The 15,956-nt window shown below is 42.7% G+C and overlaps 1 protein-coding gene across 1 annotated transcript; it reads right to left on the bottom strand.

The window, feature by feature from the left end:
• Nucleotides 1–12,498: 12,498 nt before the first annotated feature.
• LOC121275028 (antigen WC1.1-like) lies at nt 12,499–15,538 on the bottom strand. The gene is made up of 5 exons (XM_041182421.1): nt 15,328–15,538; nt 15,136–15,177; nt 14,872–14,988; nt 13,776–13,883; nt 12,499–12,617 (listed from the first exon to the last, which is right to left on the bottom strand). Exons 1-5 carry the CDS (start codon nt 15,536–15,538, stop codon nt 12,499–12,501), a joined length of 597 nt encoding a protein of 198 aa, XP_041038355.1.
• Nucleotides 15,539–15,956: the final 418 nt, after the last annotated feature.

Consider the following 15,956-nt stretch of genomic DNA (forward strand, 5'->3'; position numbering starts at 1 on the left):
TACCAGAGTACATTTGGCCACCCTACTAACATCAGAGCTTCTTCTAAGTGATGTATATAATTGAGGAGAAATGGCTTGTTAGCTGAGGTCAGGAAACATGAGGTGATCAGCAGGGCTTTCACTATTCCATCTGTTAACTCTTTCCAGAGGCTTTCGTGTTGCTGCTCCACCCGCAGATCTGCCCTCCAATTAATCTGCCTCATCTTTTTTCTCTCTTACAGTTAACTTATTGTCGATTGTGATCCTATCACGAGGAAAATGTGGTCTCTCCAAATGTATCACTCGCTACTTGGTGGCAATGGCAGTAGCAGATCTGCTGGTAGTTATCGCTGAACCAGTATTATACAGGACTGTACAGATTAATTTCCCTGATTCATTCATTTCCATTACACCGTTTGCAGTTTTGTTTATTTCCTGGTTTTCACAGCAACAGTGGTGTCTGTTTGGCTCACAGTCAGTTTTACCTTTGACCGATTTGTGGCTATTTGTTGTGAGAAGTTGAAAGCAAAATATTGCACTGAAAGAAATGCAGCCTGGCTAATTGGAACAGTAAGTGTGCTTGGCTCTTTAGTGTCTGTCCCCTGGTATTTTAGACATGAACCTGTACATATAATTGATAACATTCCCTGGTACTGCATCAGCAAAGCGAGCTTCTTCAATTCCACTGCTTGGGCCGTATTTGTTATCTTTTATGTCATTTTAACACCTTGTGTCCCGTTCATTCTGATTTTACTTCTGAATCTTCTGGCAGTCAGACGTATTTTAGCAGCCAGTAGGGTCCGCTTGAAACTCCGGAATCACAGCAATGGACAGATTGAAAGGGACCCAGAGATGGAGAACCGAAGAAAATCCATTGTCTTACTGTTCAGTATATCTGGCAGTTTTGTATTGTTATGGGTGATGCAGGTTGTATTTTACATTTATCGGCGCATTGAACAGGTTTTTTCTTATTCAGTCGCTGACTCTCTTTATTCCGTAGATGCCAGAGCAAATATGCTGCAGCTGCTCAGCTCCTGCACCAACACGGCTATTTATGTTGTGACCCAGAGTAAATTCAGGGAGGAGTTGAAGAATGCAGTAAAATACCCGTTCAAATTTATTTTTAAATTGGGCAACTCATAGGTAGAATGCAACATATATATTAATCATAATTAAATGTTGAAATATATTCATTTCCCCAGGTTTCCACCTACGTTAACCAGGAAATAACATTTTATATTAGCAACGTGGTAACCCGCAAAGCTCTTAATCGGATTCTGTTCCTCAACTTCAACTCAATCTCAAAGATGTCAATGAGAGCAAAATGGAATGGTTATCAAATCACAGTGGCGTTTTTGGTCTGAACAGAAAGGGAGCAGTCTTGGCTCATAGAAAGAGAGATGGAGAGAAGAGGTTGGTAGAAAGAGCAGAAGAGCTAATAGATAGAAAGTTAGATAGATAGATAGATAGAAAGAGAGACAGAAAGATAGATAGAGAGATTGATTTAGAGATAGGGAATTATAAGTAAAGTTAGAGAGATCGATAGATTGTTAGATAGAGACAGAGAACGATAGATATAAAGATAGAGAGATAGAAATAGAGATAGAGAGATAGAGAGTTAGATAGTTAGAGAGATAGAGAGTTAGATAGATAGAGAGTTGGTTGGATAGAGAGCTGGAGAGATAGATAGGTAGATGGATAGATAGATAGATAGATAGATAGATAGATAGATAGATAGATAGATAGATAGATAGATAGATGGATAGATAGATAGATATATAGATAGATAGAGGGGGTGTGTATGTGAGAGAGAGTGATAGGGAGACAAGGATCGAGGGAAAAATAGAAAATTTGTAAAATAAAGAAAGGGAGGGGAGAAATGGCGACTGATGAACAGTGTGAAACATCTATGTTTGATCGACACGTACACAATTGACTGATAGACGAAGTAGCATATCTATTGATAGCATGATTGATGATAGTGGTCATGTAGAAGAGAGACATAAAGCTGATTGTTTAGAAAAGGTCATCACAAATGAAAAATTAATTTTAAACCGAGGGAAAAATATATAGATATGTCGTAACTTGACAATAGATATGTAGGAGCTATTACGAGATGGGAAGACATGTAGAGGGAGGTGTTAAGTAAAATGTGAAGTGCGAGTCGAGGAAATATAAAAAGTAAATAAAGTTACAAATGCTATCGATGAGAGTATTAGAATGTTTTCTGAAGTGAAGCAGGTAACAAAGATAAATGATACGCAGAATAGGTGGGAGGGGGGTACTGTTAACCAATTAAATTTATAAAGAAAACAGACAGCAAACAAACGATCTGGGAAAAAAATGCAGCGTGTAAAGATTCCCTTTCACACCTTTCCACGCTTCATGCCTCACTCAATTCACTTCGCACTTGGAGCCGTCTAACGATCCCCCTTTCTGGGGCATTCTCGTTCAGAAATCTGCTACGGAGCTCTCTGCTGTTTTCCCACCTCCACTGCTCAATATCCTCCTTGGGATTCCTGCAGCCCCACGCGCCACAAGCTTTCCCTTAGTGACAATCTCTTAATTCGGCTCGAGACATTGGTCACCGCACAAGCTGGATGGCGTAATAGAGGCAATCAGAACAATCCTCTGTGGAAATGGTTACCACGATCACATCAAAGCTAACTTTATCGCACAGAATCATGAATTGGACTAAGGCCGCCACTTTCTACCCTCACAAGTGCCTAGGCCAATCTTAAAAGGCCCTGGGAGTGTGGGTTGCCTCTAGAGTTTGGTCCATAATTGAAGTTCACAGATGCTGCCAGACCGGCTGACCTTTTCAAGCATTCTTTTCAGAATTCCAGCATTTGCAGTATGTGGCTTTCATATCTCAATCAGGAGCCAGTCAGTTTAAAACTAACAGAAAATCACAGATATTTATGTGCAGAAATCTGTGAATAAACACACATATTTAAATGTTCATTTAAAATATGGAATTGTTATGTCTTTAGAGCTACACTCTGCAGTTGCAACTTTATTTTTATGTTATTTCCTTTGGCACATCAATTTTTTTTTTAAGCAAATGCAGAATACATGTTATTGCTTCTGAGAGTCTGTGATCGAATAACTGAAGTTTAATGGAATTTCAGTCCATGGGTGCGTCAAGAAGACGAATAACAACATTGAGTAATTGAGTTTTAAGTGAGAACGTAACGAGGAAACAAGAGAGAGAGAGGACCAAACAATGTGAAATTAACAGGCAAGTCAGCAAAGAATCAGAGAGGGAGATAATGGTCGAGTGAACGGAAAGGGAGGGGAAGAGGGCCACACTATGAGTGATGAAGAACAAAGAGATGTATAAGAAAGTTGAAGAAGGTAAACAAGGAGAAGAGACGTGAACTTAATGTGCGCGAAGAAATTAGGGAAAAACACGAGGCAGGAAAGTCGAACATAAATCAGGACTAAGGAAAATGCATATGGAAAACAAATATCTCGGTAACATAAGGTAAATGCACAATAATGCGGATGGAGTAAATCTGAAATAGAGACAGAAAATGTTGCAACATCCCAGCAGCCCTGGCAGTATCAAACCACATGGAATCGAAAGTCTAACTCTACGTTTCTTTCTCCACAGATGGTGGCAGACTTGCTCAGAATCTGCAACAGTTTGTGTTCTTATGTGGATAAACTAATCATTTTAGGAAAAATATAGACGCACCAAAAAGTTAAGGAATGTTATAGGAAGATTGTGATGCCAAGAGAAAGATAGGCAAAGAGGTACTAATACATTAATAAATCGTCGTTGTTAAGAGGGATAATGAAAGAGACAGGCAGGCAAAAGGATATATTCGGAGTGTTAAGATAAACGAAGCACATCATCATAGAGCGATGAATGAATGAAACAGCTCTCGAGAGAAGATAATATTAAACAGACAAAAAAGACAGATAGACGAATTATTGAAAGATAAAACAAATATTACACAGTTTGCACACAGCAGGGGAGAGTTTTAATTGGGAGACTGTAAACTAATGAGCATTTTAGTTTACAGAGAGGGGCACTTCTACGGTATTTCTAACTAAACTGTCAGGGCACTGACCTGTGCAATTAATTTTTATTTTCAATCCACTGTGTGTGCGGAATTCTGAGGGTCTTCAATACAATTGAAATTTGGTTAGACTTACAATTCTCATTTCATATCAAACATTCTCTGAAGCCTTTTGATACAGAGACTAGACTGTCATCACTGCACAGCTCCATCCCCAAATCTCCTGCAGACTCTGTCATGTCTTCACTGAGTCACATCTCTGCTCAGCTCCCAGCTTTGAAGAGAGGTCATTCCTGAGCTTCATTCTGCATTGATTTTCTCACCTCCCCAAGTTCCACTCAAACCAAGCTGTGTGCTCACAGCTCAGATCTGTGAGGGCCACTGTCAATGTAGTGAGACAGCTTTTCTGGACTCTCTCTCTCTCTCTTTGCCAACACTCATAGCACTAATCCTGATCCTCTGGGATCTCACTTTGCCTGTCAGGTTAAACAGGGAGCTGCAGACACAACAGTCATTCCAGGATGCATTGCAGTCGTCAGCATTTAGAAGATATTTACAAACGTTTCCAGACTTTCTTGCAGTTGGGATCTTTCTCCATTCTGTCTGCTCAAGGTGTTTGATAACATGTTTTCCCCAGGTGATATCAAGCTGTGTTTCAATCCTGATTTCAAATTTAGAAGCTGGTGATTTCACACAATGGGATAAACACACTGACAGCAATAGATTGTCTTTCATTGACTTCATTCGCTGCAATATTACAGACTGAACCGTGAACCCTGAACACAGAGCCCACACTGAACACAGAGACCACACTGAAGACAGAGCGCACACTGAACAAAGAGCTAACACTGAGCACAGAGCCCACACTCTACACAGAGTCCACACTGAACACAGAGCTAACACTGAGCACAGAGCTCACACTGAACACAGAGCCCACACTGAACACAGAGACCGCACTGAACACAGAGCTCACACTGAACACAGAGCCCACACTGAACACAGAGCCCATACTGAACACAGAGCCCACACTAAACACCGAGCACACACTGTACACAGAGCCCTCACTGAACAGAGAGATCGCACTGAACACAGAGACCACACTGAACACATAGCCCACACTGAATACAGAGCTCACACTGAACAGAGAGCCCACACTGAACACAGATCTCACATTGAACACAGTGCCCACACTGAACACAGAGATCACACTGAACACAGAGACCGCACTGAACACAGAGCCCACACTGAACACAGAGCCCACACTGAACACAGAGAACACACTGAACACAGAGCCCACACTGAACACAGAGCCCACACTGAACACAGAGAACACACTGAACACAGAGCCCACACTGAACACAGAGCCCACACTGAACACAGAGAACACACTGAACACAGAGCCCACACTGAACACAGAGACCACACTGAACACAGAGACCACACTGAACACAGAGCCCACACTGAACACAGAATCCACACTGAGCACAGATCCTATATTGAAAAAAGTGTCATCACTAAGGATCCTTAGTTAGCACCTTCCAAACCCACAACCACTACCATCCAGAAGGACAAGGGCAGCAGATAATGGGAACACCGCCACCTGGAACACCACATCCCAAGAATGAACTGTAAAAGGAGATATTTCTCATGATCAATCCATCTCTCATACACCCAGTCATCCTGCCCAATCCCTCCCTTGCTTGTGACATTCATCCATCATTTATTCTGTTTGCGGCAGCTCCAGAAGGATCAATGTCTAATCGGCTTGAAGCGGGAAGACATTCAGTGTTCAGGTGTGGACCATCCAGAACCATAAAAGAGATGGAGAGGGTCACCGAGGAGCCGTGATCCCATCTCCGTGTGTTTTACAAACTCGCTCGATGGCGGCTCTGCTTTAACTTCAGCTTCCTTAACACAATGAACCTGTCAGCAAAGTGATCATCTACAGCGAGACATGTGTGATTCTGTTACCGCTATTGATTCAGCTCCACACAGCAAGGATGAGGAAGTTATTCAGCATTTGCTTTGTTAAATAGAGAATGATTTCCCTCTTTTAAATTGGTGACCGCTGGTCAGGCTGAAGCCAGACTGACGCTTCCAGCTCCGGCCTGTCCCAGGAATGAAGTGATCTCCTGTTTAATGAAGGTGTTCGATTAAAGATCTCCCACTGTGTACAGGTCCTAAATCTCATGGAGCTGTCAACACTGAGAACGGGCACAGGGACAACAGATAGACTCTGGTTGAAGGTCAGCCTCTGGGAAGATATCATGTTTTTAATCAATGTTTCTATAGAATGGGGGAAAATTGGGTGCTGGGATTTGTAGAATTAAAAATAGACTCACAAGTCAAGATTGTATTAGATATTAGAGTAATTGTGTGTGACAATAGCTGTGTTAGACCTGCTGTATAAACAGATATTGATGCTGGTGTGATAGGAAGAAAATGTGAGGGGTGCAGCTGAATTAACTGAAGTTATTGATACGAGGTGGAATGATTGACATATTCCTGACAGGGAATTTAATTCCTGAGGAAGTGAAAAGCGAGATTTTTATTTTCCATTTTCACTGACGAGCATCAGTAGAAATGTTGTGAAATGATCCATTGACCCTGCAGGGTAAACCTGTCAAACTGCACAGGTCAGCAAGCAGGGCTTCCATTGATGGACAATCAGACAAGGAAATCTCTCCGTTAGAAAGGCATCAATAAAGGGACAGAATGCAAGGAGCATTCCAATTGCAAGGGTTTCAGTGGGTGAATACTGAGCTTACAACTGGAACACGCTGGAGTCTCTGATAATCCGCCCTGATGGTAAATCTGATTCTTTTAATACTTTATGTGTAATTGCTATTAATTGAATTTTGTGCTCAATAAATTCCTCAACGCTTAACCTGAACGGTTCGAAACGCTCCCTCATTCCTGGGAATGGCTCTCTCATCATAAACCTTTTTCTCTCCCTTTCAGTTAAGGGCTGCTCAATGAGTGCTGAGGGTCAGCATCAGGCAGGATAGGAGTGCGAGTGCTTAGTTGGTTCCACAATCCCAACTCCCAAGGTCGAAGCCTCTTCTCAAACCCGGGTTTTGCTGGTATGAGATTAAAGTGAGCCAATGCCACCCTCTGCTGGCAGCTCATCGCCACTACAGACACTGCTCTGTGCCAGTCTCAGAGAAGTTCAGTTATTGCATGGCTGTATCTGGGAACAAAGAGTGCATATTGAACAATACTGACAGGGATTGGAATTTGCAGCATGGTGCACAGTGTCATCGGCAGCTCCATTCGACCTTACACCACTTTATCTTCTACATGAACTCCTTCTTCATTTCCCATTGGAGATATTGGCTGGAGATGGTATTTGGGGATTATTTCAGACTGCTATGTGCACATTCGGTACAGTAATCGGACGCTAATCTAGTTCAGAATGGAAGTAAATAAACTTTGCTGTACATTGTAATTCCTCTGCAATACATTTGGAATGTTTAACCCAACGTGTTGGATCTTGCTATTTTTTTTTAACGCCTTCAAGATAATTTTCTCAATTTCTCTCCGATCCTTTATTGATAGAAAATATATTAAAAACACGAAAAGTGTGTGGGACATGATTTATTTTTACATTTAATGCAAAAAGGACCCAATCCAGCCACATTCCTGGTATATCTCACTCATCCCCGGTGAACATGTAGTATCAGAAAACTCGCCCAGTCTCCCTGGCATGGTTACCCCCTTCCTGTTCTTATTTTCCTGCAGGATAACGGTGACAATTAAACCCACCCCGCCCCCTTTTACATCTAGTCTCCAATTTATGAGGTCCCTAGAGGGAGAGAGCTGACACCAGGAATGGGATTAGGCCGTGGCCGATCCAGGAACCATGAAGTCGGGTATTATCTTGGCTCTGCCCCCATAGAGATAGGGCCCTCCCCACTCTGTTACCAGAGACACAGTCTCCACTCGACCGTCTGCAACAGAGACAGAGGAAATGCCCAGTTTTGCTGACCACAGCATCAGGCCCTGACTCTCACTGGCACCATAGCGAAGGCCCCAGCCTCACTGTCCCTATAGCAGCAGAGCCCTCCCCATTCTCTAACCATAGTCACAGTATCCAACATCCCCTCTGTCACCAGAGTAATAGGCCCCAGCCTCACTGACGCTATAGCAGCAGAGCCCTCCCCAATCTCTAACCATAGCCACAGTATCCACCATCCCCTCTGTCACCAGAGCGATAGGCCCCAGCCTCACTGTCCCTATAGCAGCAGAGCCCTCCCCAATCTCTAACCATAGTCACAGTATCCACCATCCCCTCTGTCACCAGAGCGATCGGCCCCAGCCTCACTGTCCCTATAGCAGCAGAGCCCTCCCCAATCTCCAACCATAGTCAGAGTATCCACCATCCCCTCTGTCACCTGAGCGATAGGCGACAACCCGCTTTGTCACAAGACGGACAGTCCCTGACCCCCACATTTTACAATGGGGACAGGACTGGCCCCCACACTTTCACAATAGAAGCAGCGCATCTGCCCGCTGGAAGAGAGAAATCAATGTGGTAAAATATTGGAAACTGTCAGTGATTCAATTCTTCAAATCCTCGAAAGCATCGAAGAATTGGAGTAAAGGGATATTTCAGCACATTCTTCAACTGCTCCCTGAACTTAGTCTGGGTCACAGCGTAAATCCCAGTGTTTGTGCAGCAGCTCAGGAGCTGCAGCATGAAGCCCAATTCCAGCACATAGTCACCCAACCATACAGAATAAGCCCCCATATAATAAATCCGCCTCCATATAGAATACACCATTAACATCGCCCACAACAGAATGAAATTGGCCGAGATAACAAACAGTAAAATGATGGATTTCCTCCGACTCTCCATCTCTGGGTCTCTGGGCCTCTCCCCACTGCTGTGAGCCCGGAGTCTCTTGCGGGCTCTGCTGCTCATTAAAATGTGTCTGACGGTGAGAACATTGAGCAGCAGAATCAGGACAAATGGGACACAGGGGGTAAGGATGTGATGGAGAAACTCAATGATTATCCAGACCGGAGATATCTCAACTTCAAATGTTATGTCGCAAAACCAGGGGTTGTTCCTCAGCAAATACCAATCTGATAACATAAAATACCAGAAAATATTCTTTAAGAAGCTCAGCACAGTCACTGATCCAAGAACAACAGTCGCGGTTTTCTCAGTGCAATATTTACTCTTCAACTTTTGGCAACAAATGGCCACAAACCGATCAATGGTGAAAGAGACGGTGAACCAGACAGAACAGTCAGTGGCTGCATACAGCAGGACTGCATGGATATTACATACCCGCATGGCCTGAATGAAGTTAAAATATTCCACATAAACAATTGGAATGTGTCTCAATATCAGATCGAAAATAATGACAAGTAGATCCGCTGCTGCCATGGACACCAGGTAGCGAGTGACACATTTGGAGAGACCACAATTTCTCCGAGTTAAGATTGCAGCCGTCAATAGGTTTACTGTAAAGAACAGTGAAAACAGTGTAATTATACAACATGCTCAAATTTAATAAAATATATATGTTTGGCTGAAGGTGCTGAATTGTTCCATTATGTTGCTGCATCAAGTGATGCATTGAAACTGCTGTAGATGCAGTAATATACAGAAATGTCTATTATATAGCGGAAGACAGAGGAGATTAAATTTGTACTGAAGTTGTGGAAATAGATGATTATCATTGGTCTCATCATTCCTGAACTGTTGGAAACATTTAGCAATCACGAAACACTTCAAATTTTGATGGAGGAGGGTAATGCAGTTATACATGATTTATGGAATTAATAGCCATATAGAGTAAGACTTACCAGGGACGCCAATAATAGCAAGGATGGGATAGTAACCCACATGAATAACCTGGAACGCCCACTGGACCCGACGTTCCAATGATCTACCCTCCATAGTGACTTCAGAATTAATGGTGTTCGCTGATAATTGCACAATGCTCAGCACTATTCATGACTCCTCAGATACTGAAGCAGTCCATGCTCACCATCTAAAAGGCACAAGTCTGGATTGTGGTGGAACACTCCCCAGTTGCCTGGATGAGGCCAGTTCCAAAAGCACTCAAAGCACTTGCCATTTGCATCCACAAATAGTCACTCTCTCCAACACTGACGCTCAGTGGCAGCAGGGTGTACCATCTATAAGATGCACTGCAGGAATTCACCGAGATTCTTTACGCAGTACCTTTAAAACTCCACGACCGCTACCATCTAGAAGGACAGCAGCAGCAGACACATGGGTAGACCTTCATGTTTGCGTTCCATCCAACCACAGCTCCCCACCCCTCCATGCCACACACCACTCTCACCTGTGAATATATTGCCGTTCCTTCAATGTCGTTGGGTCACAATCATGGTAACCCATTGCTAACAGCACTGTGGGTGTATGCACACTGCATGGAATGCACCGGTTCAAGAAGGCAGCTCACCCCCACCTTCACTAGTGCAATTTGCGGCGGGCAATAAATGCTGGCCGAGTTAACGAAGCCTAGATGTCATTAATGATTTAACAAATAAAGTTAAATAACAAGGTGACTGATACAATGAAATATAATAGTTGACTGTAGATAACTTCCGTGAATCCTACTAGGATCAAACAAGAAACAATAAGTCATAAAATGCCATAGGAAGTACTACTGTTTTTTAGAGTTAATAAATTAATACAGAGACTCAACTGCAGAGTAAATTACAATAATAGTGATCAGTTAAACATGATTTATTGAATTAATAATTGCACAGCGGGACATACCAGGCACTCCAACAATAGCCAGGATGGGATAGTAAATGTGTTGTATAATGTAAAGCACGAAACGAATCCGATGATCTAACGTTAACCACCAATCATCTGTGGAAAGTTGGACAATCCAAAAGGATAAATCCCTCGCAATTGTTGTAAAATTCCAATTTATTGTCCTCAGATTCGGATCTATTTTTGTTACAACGCCATCTGTTTTTCTCAGATTCAGATACATTTTTGGAACTTTGCAACCTATTGTTCTCGGATTGTGATCTCTCCTTTCTGTCTCGCTGGAGGTGCTGATCACAGTTAGTGACGGAGGTGATGTTCCCGCTGACAATGTGGGATAACATGTTGAAATGAGCCTTTTATAAATAGAAGCTGGAAACCTTCTAGTGACACAATTACCATCCTTGGAGGCTGACATTAATTACAGTCACTGAGCACACAGGTTCACTTAACCCCTTTCAAACCAAAACATTTTATAGCACAATAAATTTTATTTTTTTTACCCAGCCAGAATGGGATGTATGAGGGTCACTGCGGTAAGGAATGATGGAAATAGCAGAGGCACTGACCATAATGCATCAATCCTGCTTGGTCATGGGAGTGGCACCAAAGGACTGGAGGGTGGTAGCTGTGCTATACCGTTTAGCAAAGGAGAGAGGTGTATATATTGGACCTATGAAACAGTTCGGGCATATTAGATTCTAATTGGGAAACCATTGCTTTATCAATACAAACTGCAGCATAGATAAGTTAATGAGAAATCATGTCTAATAAAGCTGCTCGGATCCTTTGTTGAAGCAAAGGGAAGTGTTGATGAGGTATTGCTGCTGAATTGTCTACTTTGAATTTTTAAAGCTCCGTGGTCTAATTTCCTTTCATAACCTGTTACAAAAACTTGTGGCCTGGTTGTATTTTGTTTAAACCTGAATCGAAGTGAATTCCTCACATTATAATGGGTGCTGTGTCGTATGACAGAGGAGGTTCAGAAAGTTCCGGTCGTCCACTATGACCAGTGGAGGTCCTGCGTTTTGAGGCCTTAACAAGCGAGGCACTTCACAGTGAAAAACGTTGGAATAATTTTATTTGTTAAAGAATGACAGTTGCTTTGTTTAATTTAATTTCGTATAATGGAAAAGGAGGATTAATTTCACGCTGCTTTTTGACCAGGCACTGTTGCAGTGAAATTCAGAGCAGAGGTGGGAAGGTGAGTGAAGGAATAATCAGAGTTAATAATTTGCTCGCAACTCAAAGGGCAGCAGGCTCCCGGGGGAGAGGGAAGAAACAACAATTTAGTGATGGCCTCAAGACTTCATGAACAGTTCTAACATCTCGTCATCTTAGTAGAGTCTATGATTAGCCAAAGCCCAGAATGGAGAAGCCTCATCCTGGATGGTACCAATCACATTGGGATACTGCATCGGAAAGTGCAGAAACGAAGACCAGAAGCTGCATAGAGCTCAAAACCCTCTGAACAACCTCTCGACCTTTAAGAAACGCGTGCCACATTTGTGACAGGCAGTAGACCGCCCAATAGGCTTACCAAACATCTCAGAAGCCATCTGAACTGTGTGGAAAACAGTCAGCAAAAATGCAGAACAGCAGCCTTGGATGAATAATGTTTGTGTGTGACAGAGAGAGTGTTTGTGCCTGGCGTTTGTGGCGTGTGTGTGTGCGTATGCGCGTGTGTGTGTGTGTGCGTTTGCGTGTGTGCGTGGTTGTCTCACCGAGTGCTCAGAGATCAACGCCGGCACGTTCCATTTTGAAAAGATCATCTTGACCACCGTCCAACAGCAAGTGACCACCCTGAGAATCAGTGGCTACAGTCTGGGCATCTTCATAATCGCCTAGAGCTGAGAGGAAAAGTGATTTTCAATGAATTAAATTGCTAACAATCAATAATTAGAATGATATTTATGCGTGCCAATCTGACAAATAATTGAAGGACTGGAAGGTAAATACATTGTGTTGATCAGCATCGGTGAGTTTAGTGTGTGGAGAATTATTGGATAAAGTCGCTTTGCAGAATTCTCTAGTTTCGTTTTAAAGTCACACAATTCCCACTTAACCAGTGTCCGCATCAAGATGCATGTGCATTTCACAGCTTCAGGGACAGGTGATAAAACACATTAACTGTTTGTTCCTCCCTGTGTTCTGTTTTACACCCTTCAATTTATTGGGTTAAATGTCTTTGATATTGTTTTACACTCAAAATATATTCATAGTTTTATTTTGACAAAAATCATTCTGCAATAAGTGTGAACCTGGGCGGTGCAGTATATTGGTGAATAATCTTTCTGAATGTATTTGCTATTTTACATAGTCCAAATGGTGAAGAACAAAAGCATGATGCTGGGAAGTAAAATTCCATCCAAACATACTACTGAAGGAGTTTCCTTCACTGTTTTCTGACCCAGGATCTTTGCCATCAAACCTCTAACTAGCGTAATATTCGAAGTGATTGGATGAGTCAATTGAATCTGAAACCGTTTACCAGAGATAGAGATAAAAATATTTGTTGGAGCAATTGTTCAGAACAGAGTCAGAAATGTGTCATCACGACTCAGAATGATTCAGCTCATCGGAGCACAGATCAGAATAATTAATTGTTAGGTTTCATCGTTATTCTCTTCCCCCGAAATCAGGCGATCTGTGTACTGGCAGCATTGCCGTCACTGGATTGTATTATGCATTCGAATACCTGCACTGTTTATCGACTCAGATACCTGACAGAAGCAGCCTGCAGACCAGTGGAAATTGGGGACAGCGCTTCAGTTCGCTATTCTCAATCAAAAGACAAAAAAATAACATTCTTTGAAAAATAAAGCGCTGTGGGGATATTAAAAAGAAAACCTCGCAACTACTCGCAGTATACACATGGGCCGTGAGAAAGGAAACTTTCACGTGGGGGTAGTGATTGGAATGGCCATTCATTGTACTAATTTATCGAGAGGTTTAAACGGAAATGGAATTCCACAGTGTGGATTCGGATTGCAATGGAAACTACGAACCTGGTCCATGGGTCAGAGCGGAATCCATGCGAGGCAGAATATCCTCAATTTCTTCATAAAGGGCTTGGTAGAAACCGCTGGACGATTCCCTGCCGCCAGTGACAGCCCCTGTTCGAGGGAAGGCGGAGGGATTAATATTTTGTTGCAATCGAACCCCGTGTAATACTGCAATATTTGCGAATGAAACACTTCACAGATGTTGAATGCCAATGGAGAAAGCCAGTTATTGTGAAGAAAGAGGGACATAATTGGATTCATGAATTCATTCTCGAGAGATCGTGTGTGTGTGTATCTCTATATCTGCATGGACACCTATTCAACTTCACCAAACATAGGCTCAATGTAATTAAGGTGGGAAAGGACGGAGCGATGGAATTGCAGGACAAATGTTTTCCAGCTGCTCACTTGGCCATGATGCCCATGGGGATTACAGTTAAGGAGAAGCTGGAAGGAAAATTGGCTGCTCTCTGCAGACAACATCAGTTTAGAAACATGAGTGATGTGTTCATGGTTCCTTGATATATCAGATCAGTGTTAGCAGTTTATTTGCAGTGTGCAGGGAACACTAGTGTGTTGATTTTTTTTCGAATCTGAGGGTCTCAATTTGTTTGGATGCTGAGAAATTATTGATGAGTGCCAAAAATCGCACAAACGTCTCACGACTCAGTATCGTGGATTGATTCCGGTGAGAGAGTTTGGGTTTGAGCATCCAGACTCAGAAACTGAAGGAATGGATTAGACACTGAGCGGATAGATAAAGAATTACTGGAAATAATAACTGAACACAGAGCCCAAAATAGCTAAATAAATGTTCTTATTCATTGTTGTGCCAATTGGATTGAAATGAAGTCGCAGTACCGGCGGATCGAACTGGAATATGTACGTTGAGAGTCAAGTGGCTCTGCCATTTAAATTGGATATCTCACCAAATCGTCGAGTGGTTTGAACAGAATTAGTGTTAAAAAATACTGTTAACATTCGTTTCTTAAATGACTTGTGACCTCCTGTGGAAAAGGTAGAGGAGGTGAAAGCGCGCCAGGGTATTTTTCAAGTTCCGATATGCAGCGTGAATTCGGCGGTCCTACTTGAGTCTCACCTTTTCTCTTTGCCTTTCTGTGTATCAATGACGTGAGTGCCATTAACTCGACCATCAATAGGACTCCGAGTGTTATACAGATCACAATGGAGGTGGAAGTAGTTTTTACATCATGTCCTTGATGAAATATTATAGAAAGATTTAAAAGAATGCTTCGTTGCATTTTAAATGTTTCCATTATTCTGTAAAAAGCAACTGATTGTCAGCTCCTGTCCTGAATAAGACCTTTTAGGTTAACAAGAATACTATACGAATAATAAATACCTGCAGCTGTGGACAGAGAAGTCGTCGACGCCAAGTAGGACCCTGTGCAATATGTTGTGCAGAAAATATGGAAATTAATTTCTTAAATGCATCTGTTGTTCTTAATTGACGAACTAATCCGTCATACTCAGAGATCATGTGCTAAGCACCTCCTTCCCGGCCCCAATCACCACCACTCTGCACTTCCCTTACCCGAACAAATCACACTGGCATCTTCCTTGTGATTACAGTCGGGTTGAACTGACGCTGATGCAGGACAGTCGGACAGAAATGATTCTTCTCCGGTGCACTTCACTCCATTCAGCCATATATCACCTTCAATCTGGCCAAAACTGGCCCCTCCAGTGGCCAAAAGAGCGGAAATGCAACCCAGCTGTCTGCAGACAACACTGGCATCGGCCATTCCCCAGGAGTCATCACATACCGTGGCCCAGTTGTTGTTGAACAATATCTCCACTCTTCCGGAGCAGTTACTCTAACCTCCAGCCAGGCGCAAACCTAAACCCGACTCTGCAAGGGAATAAGTGACTATTGTTTCTGTAGCAAAATCAAAGAGTACTGCACAAATAGTTGCTTTAATAAAGAGAAGCAAGCACCTGATTCTCCATCGCTATCATTTGCACTGTGGGCGCTCTCCTTCGTCAAGTTTCCTCCTATTGAGAAAGGAAACGTGCTGACTGCATTAGACCACAATGTCTGAAATAACACCAGCACATCCAGACGTATGGTGCGTTACCTGAACAGACAATGCCTGCATCTTCCCGGTGATCACAATTGTGTTTACCCCACGGGTCTGTCTGACACTGCCAAATGGTCGACTC

The sequence above is a fragment of the Carcharodon carcharias genome, assembly GCF_017639515.1.
Source record: "Carcharodon carcharias isolate sCarCar2 chromosome 40 unlocalized genomic scaffold, sCarCar2.pri SUPER_40_unloc_2, whole genome shotgun sequence".
In the NCBI taxonomy this organism is placed as follows: Eukaryota; Metazoa; Chordata; class Chondrichthyes; order Lamniformes; family Lamnidae; genus Carcharodon; species Carcharodon carcharias.

What these genes read in the sequence shown, in the direction of transcription:
- LOC121275028 (XM_041182421.1), bottom strand. Translation starts at nt 15,538, where the DNA reads ATGGCCGATGCCAGTGTTGTCTGCAGACAGCTGGGTTGCATTTCCGCT. An exon ending in TTCTCTGTCCACAGCTGCAG is followed by an intron (nt 14,989 to 15,135) that starts GTATTTATTATT and finishes TATTTCATCAAG; the next exon opens with GACATGATGTAAAAACTACT. An exon ending in CAGAAAGGCAAAGAGAAAAG is followed by an intron (nt 13,884 to 14,871) that starts GTGAGACTCAAG and finishes TCCCTCGAACAG; the next exon opens with GGGCTGTCACTGGCGGCAGG.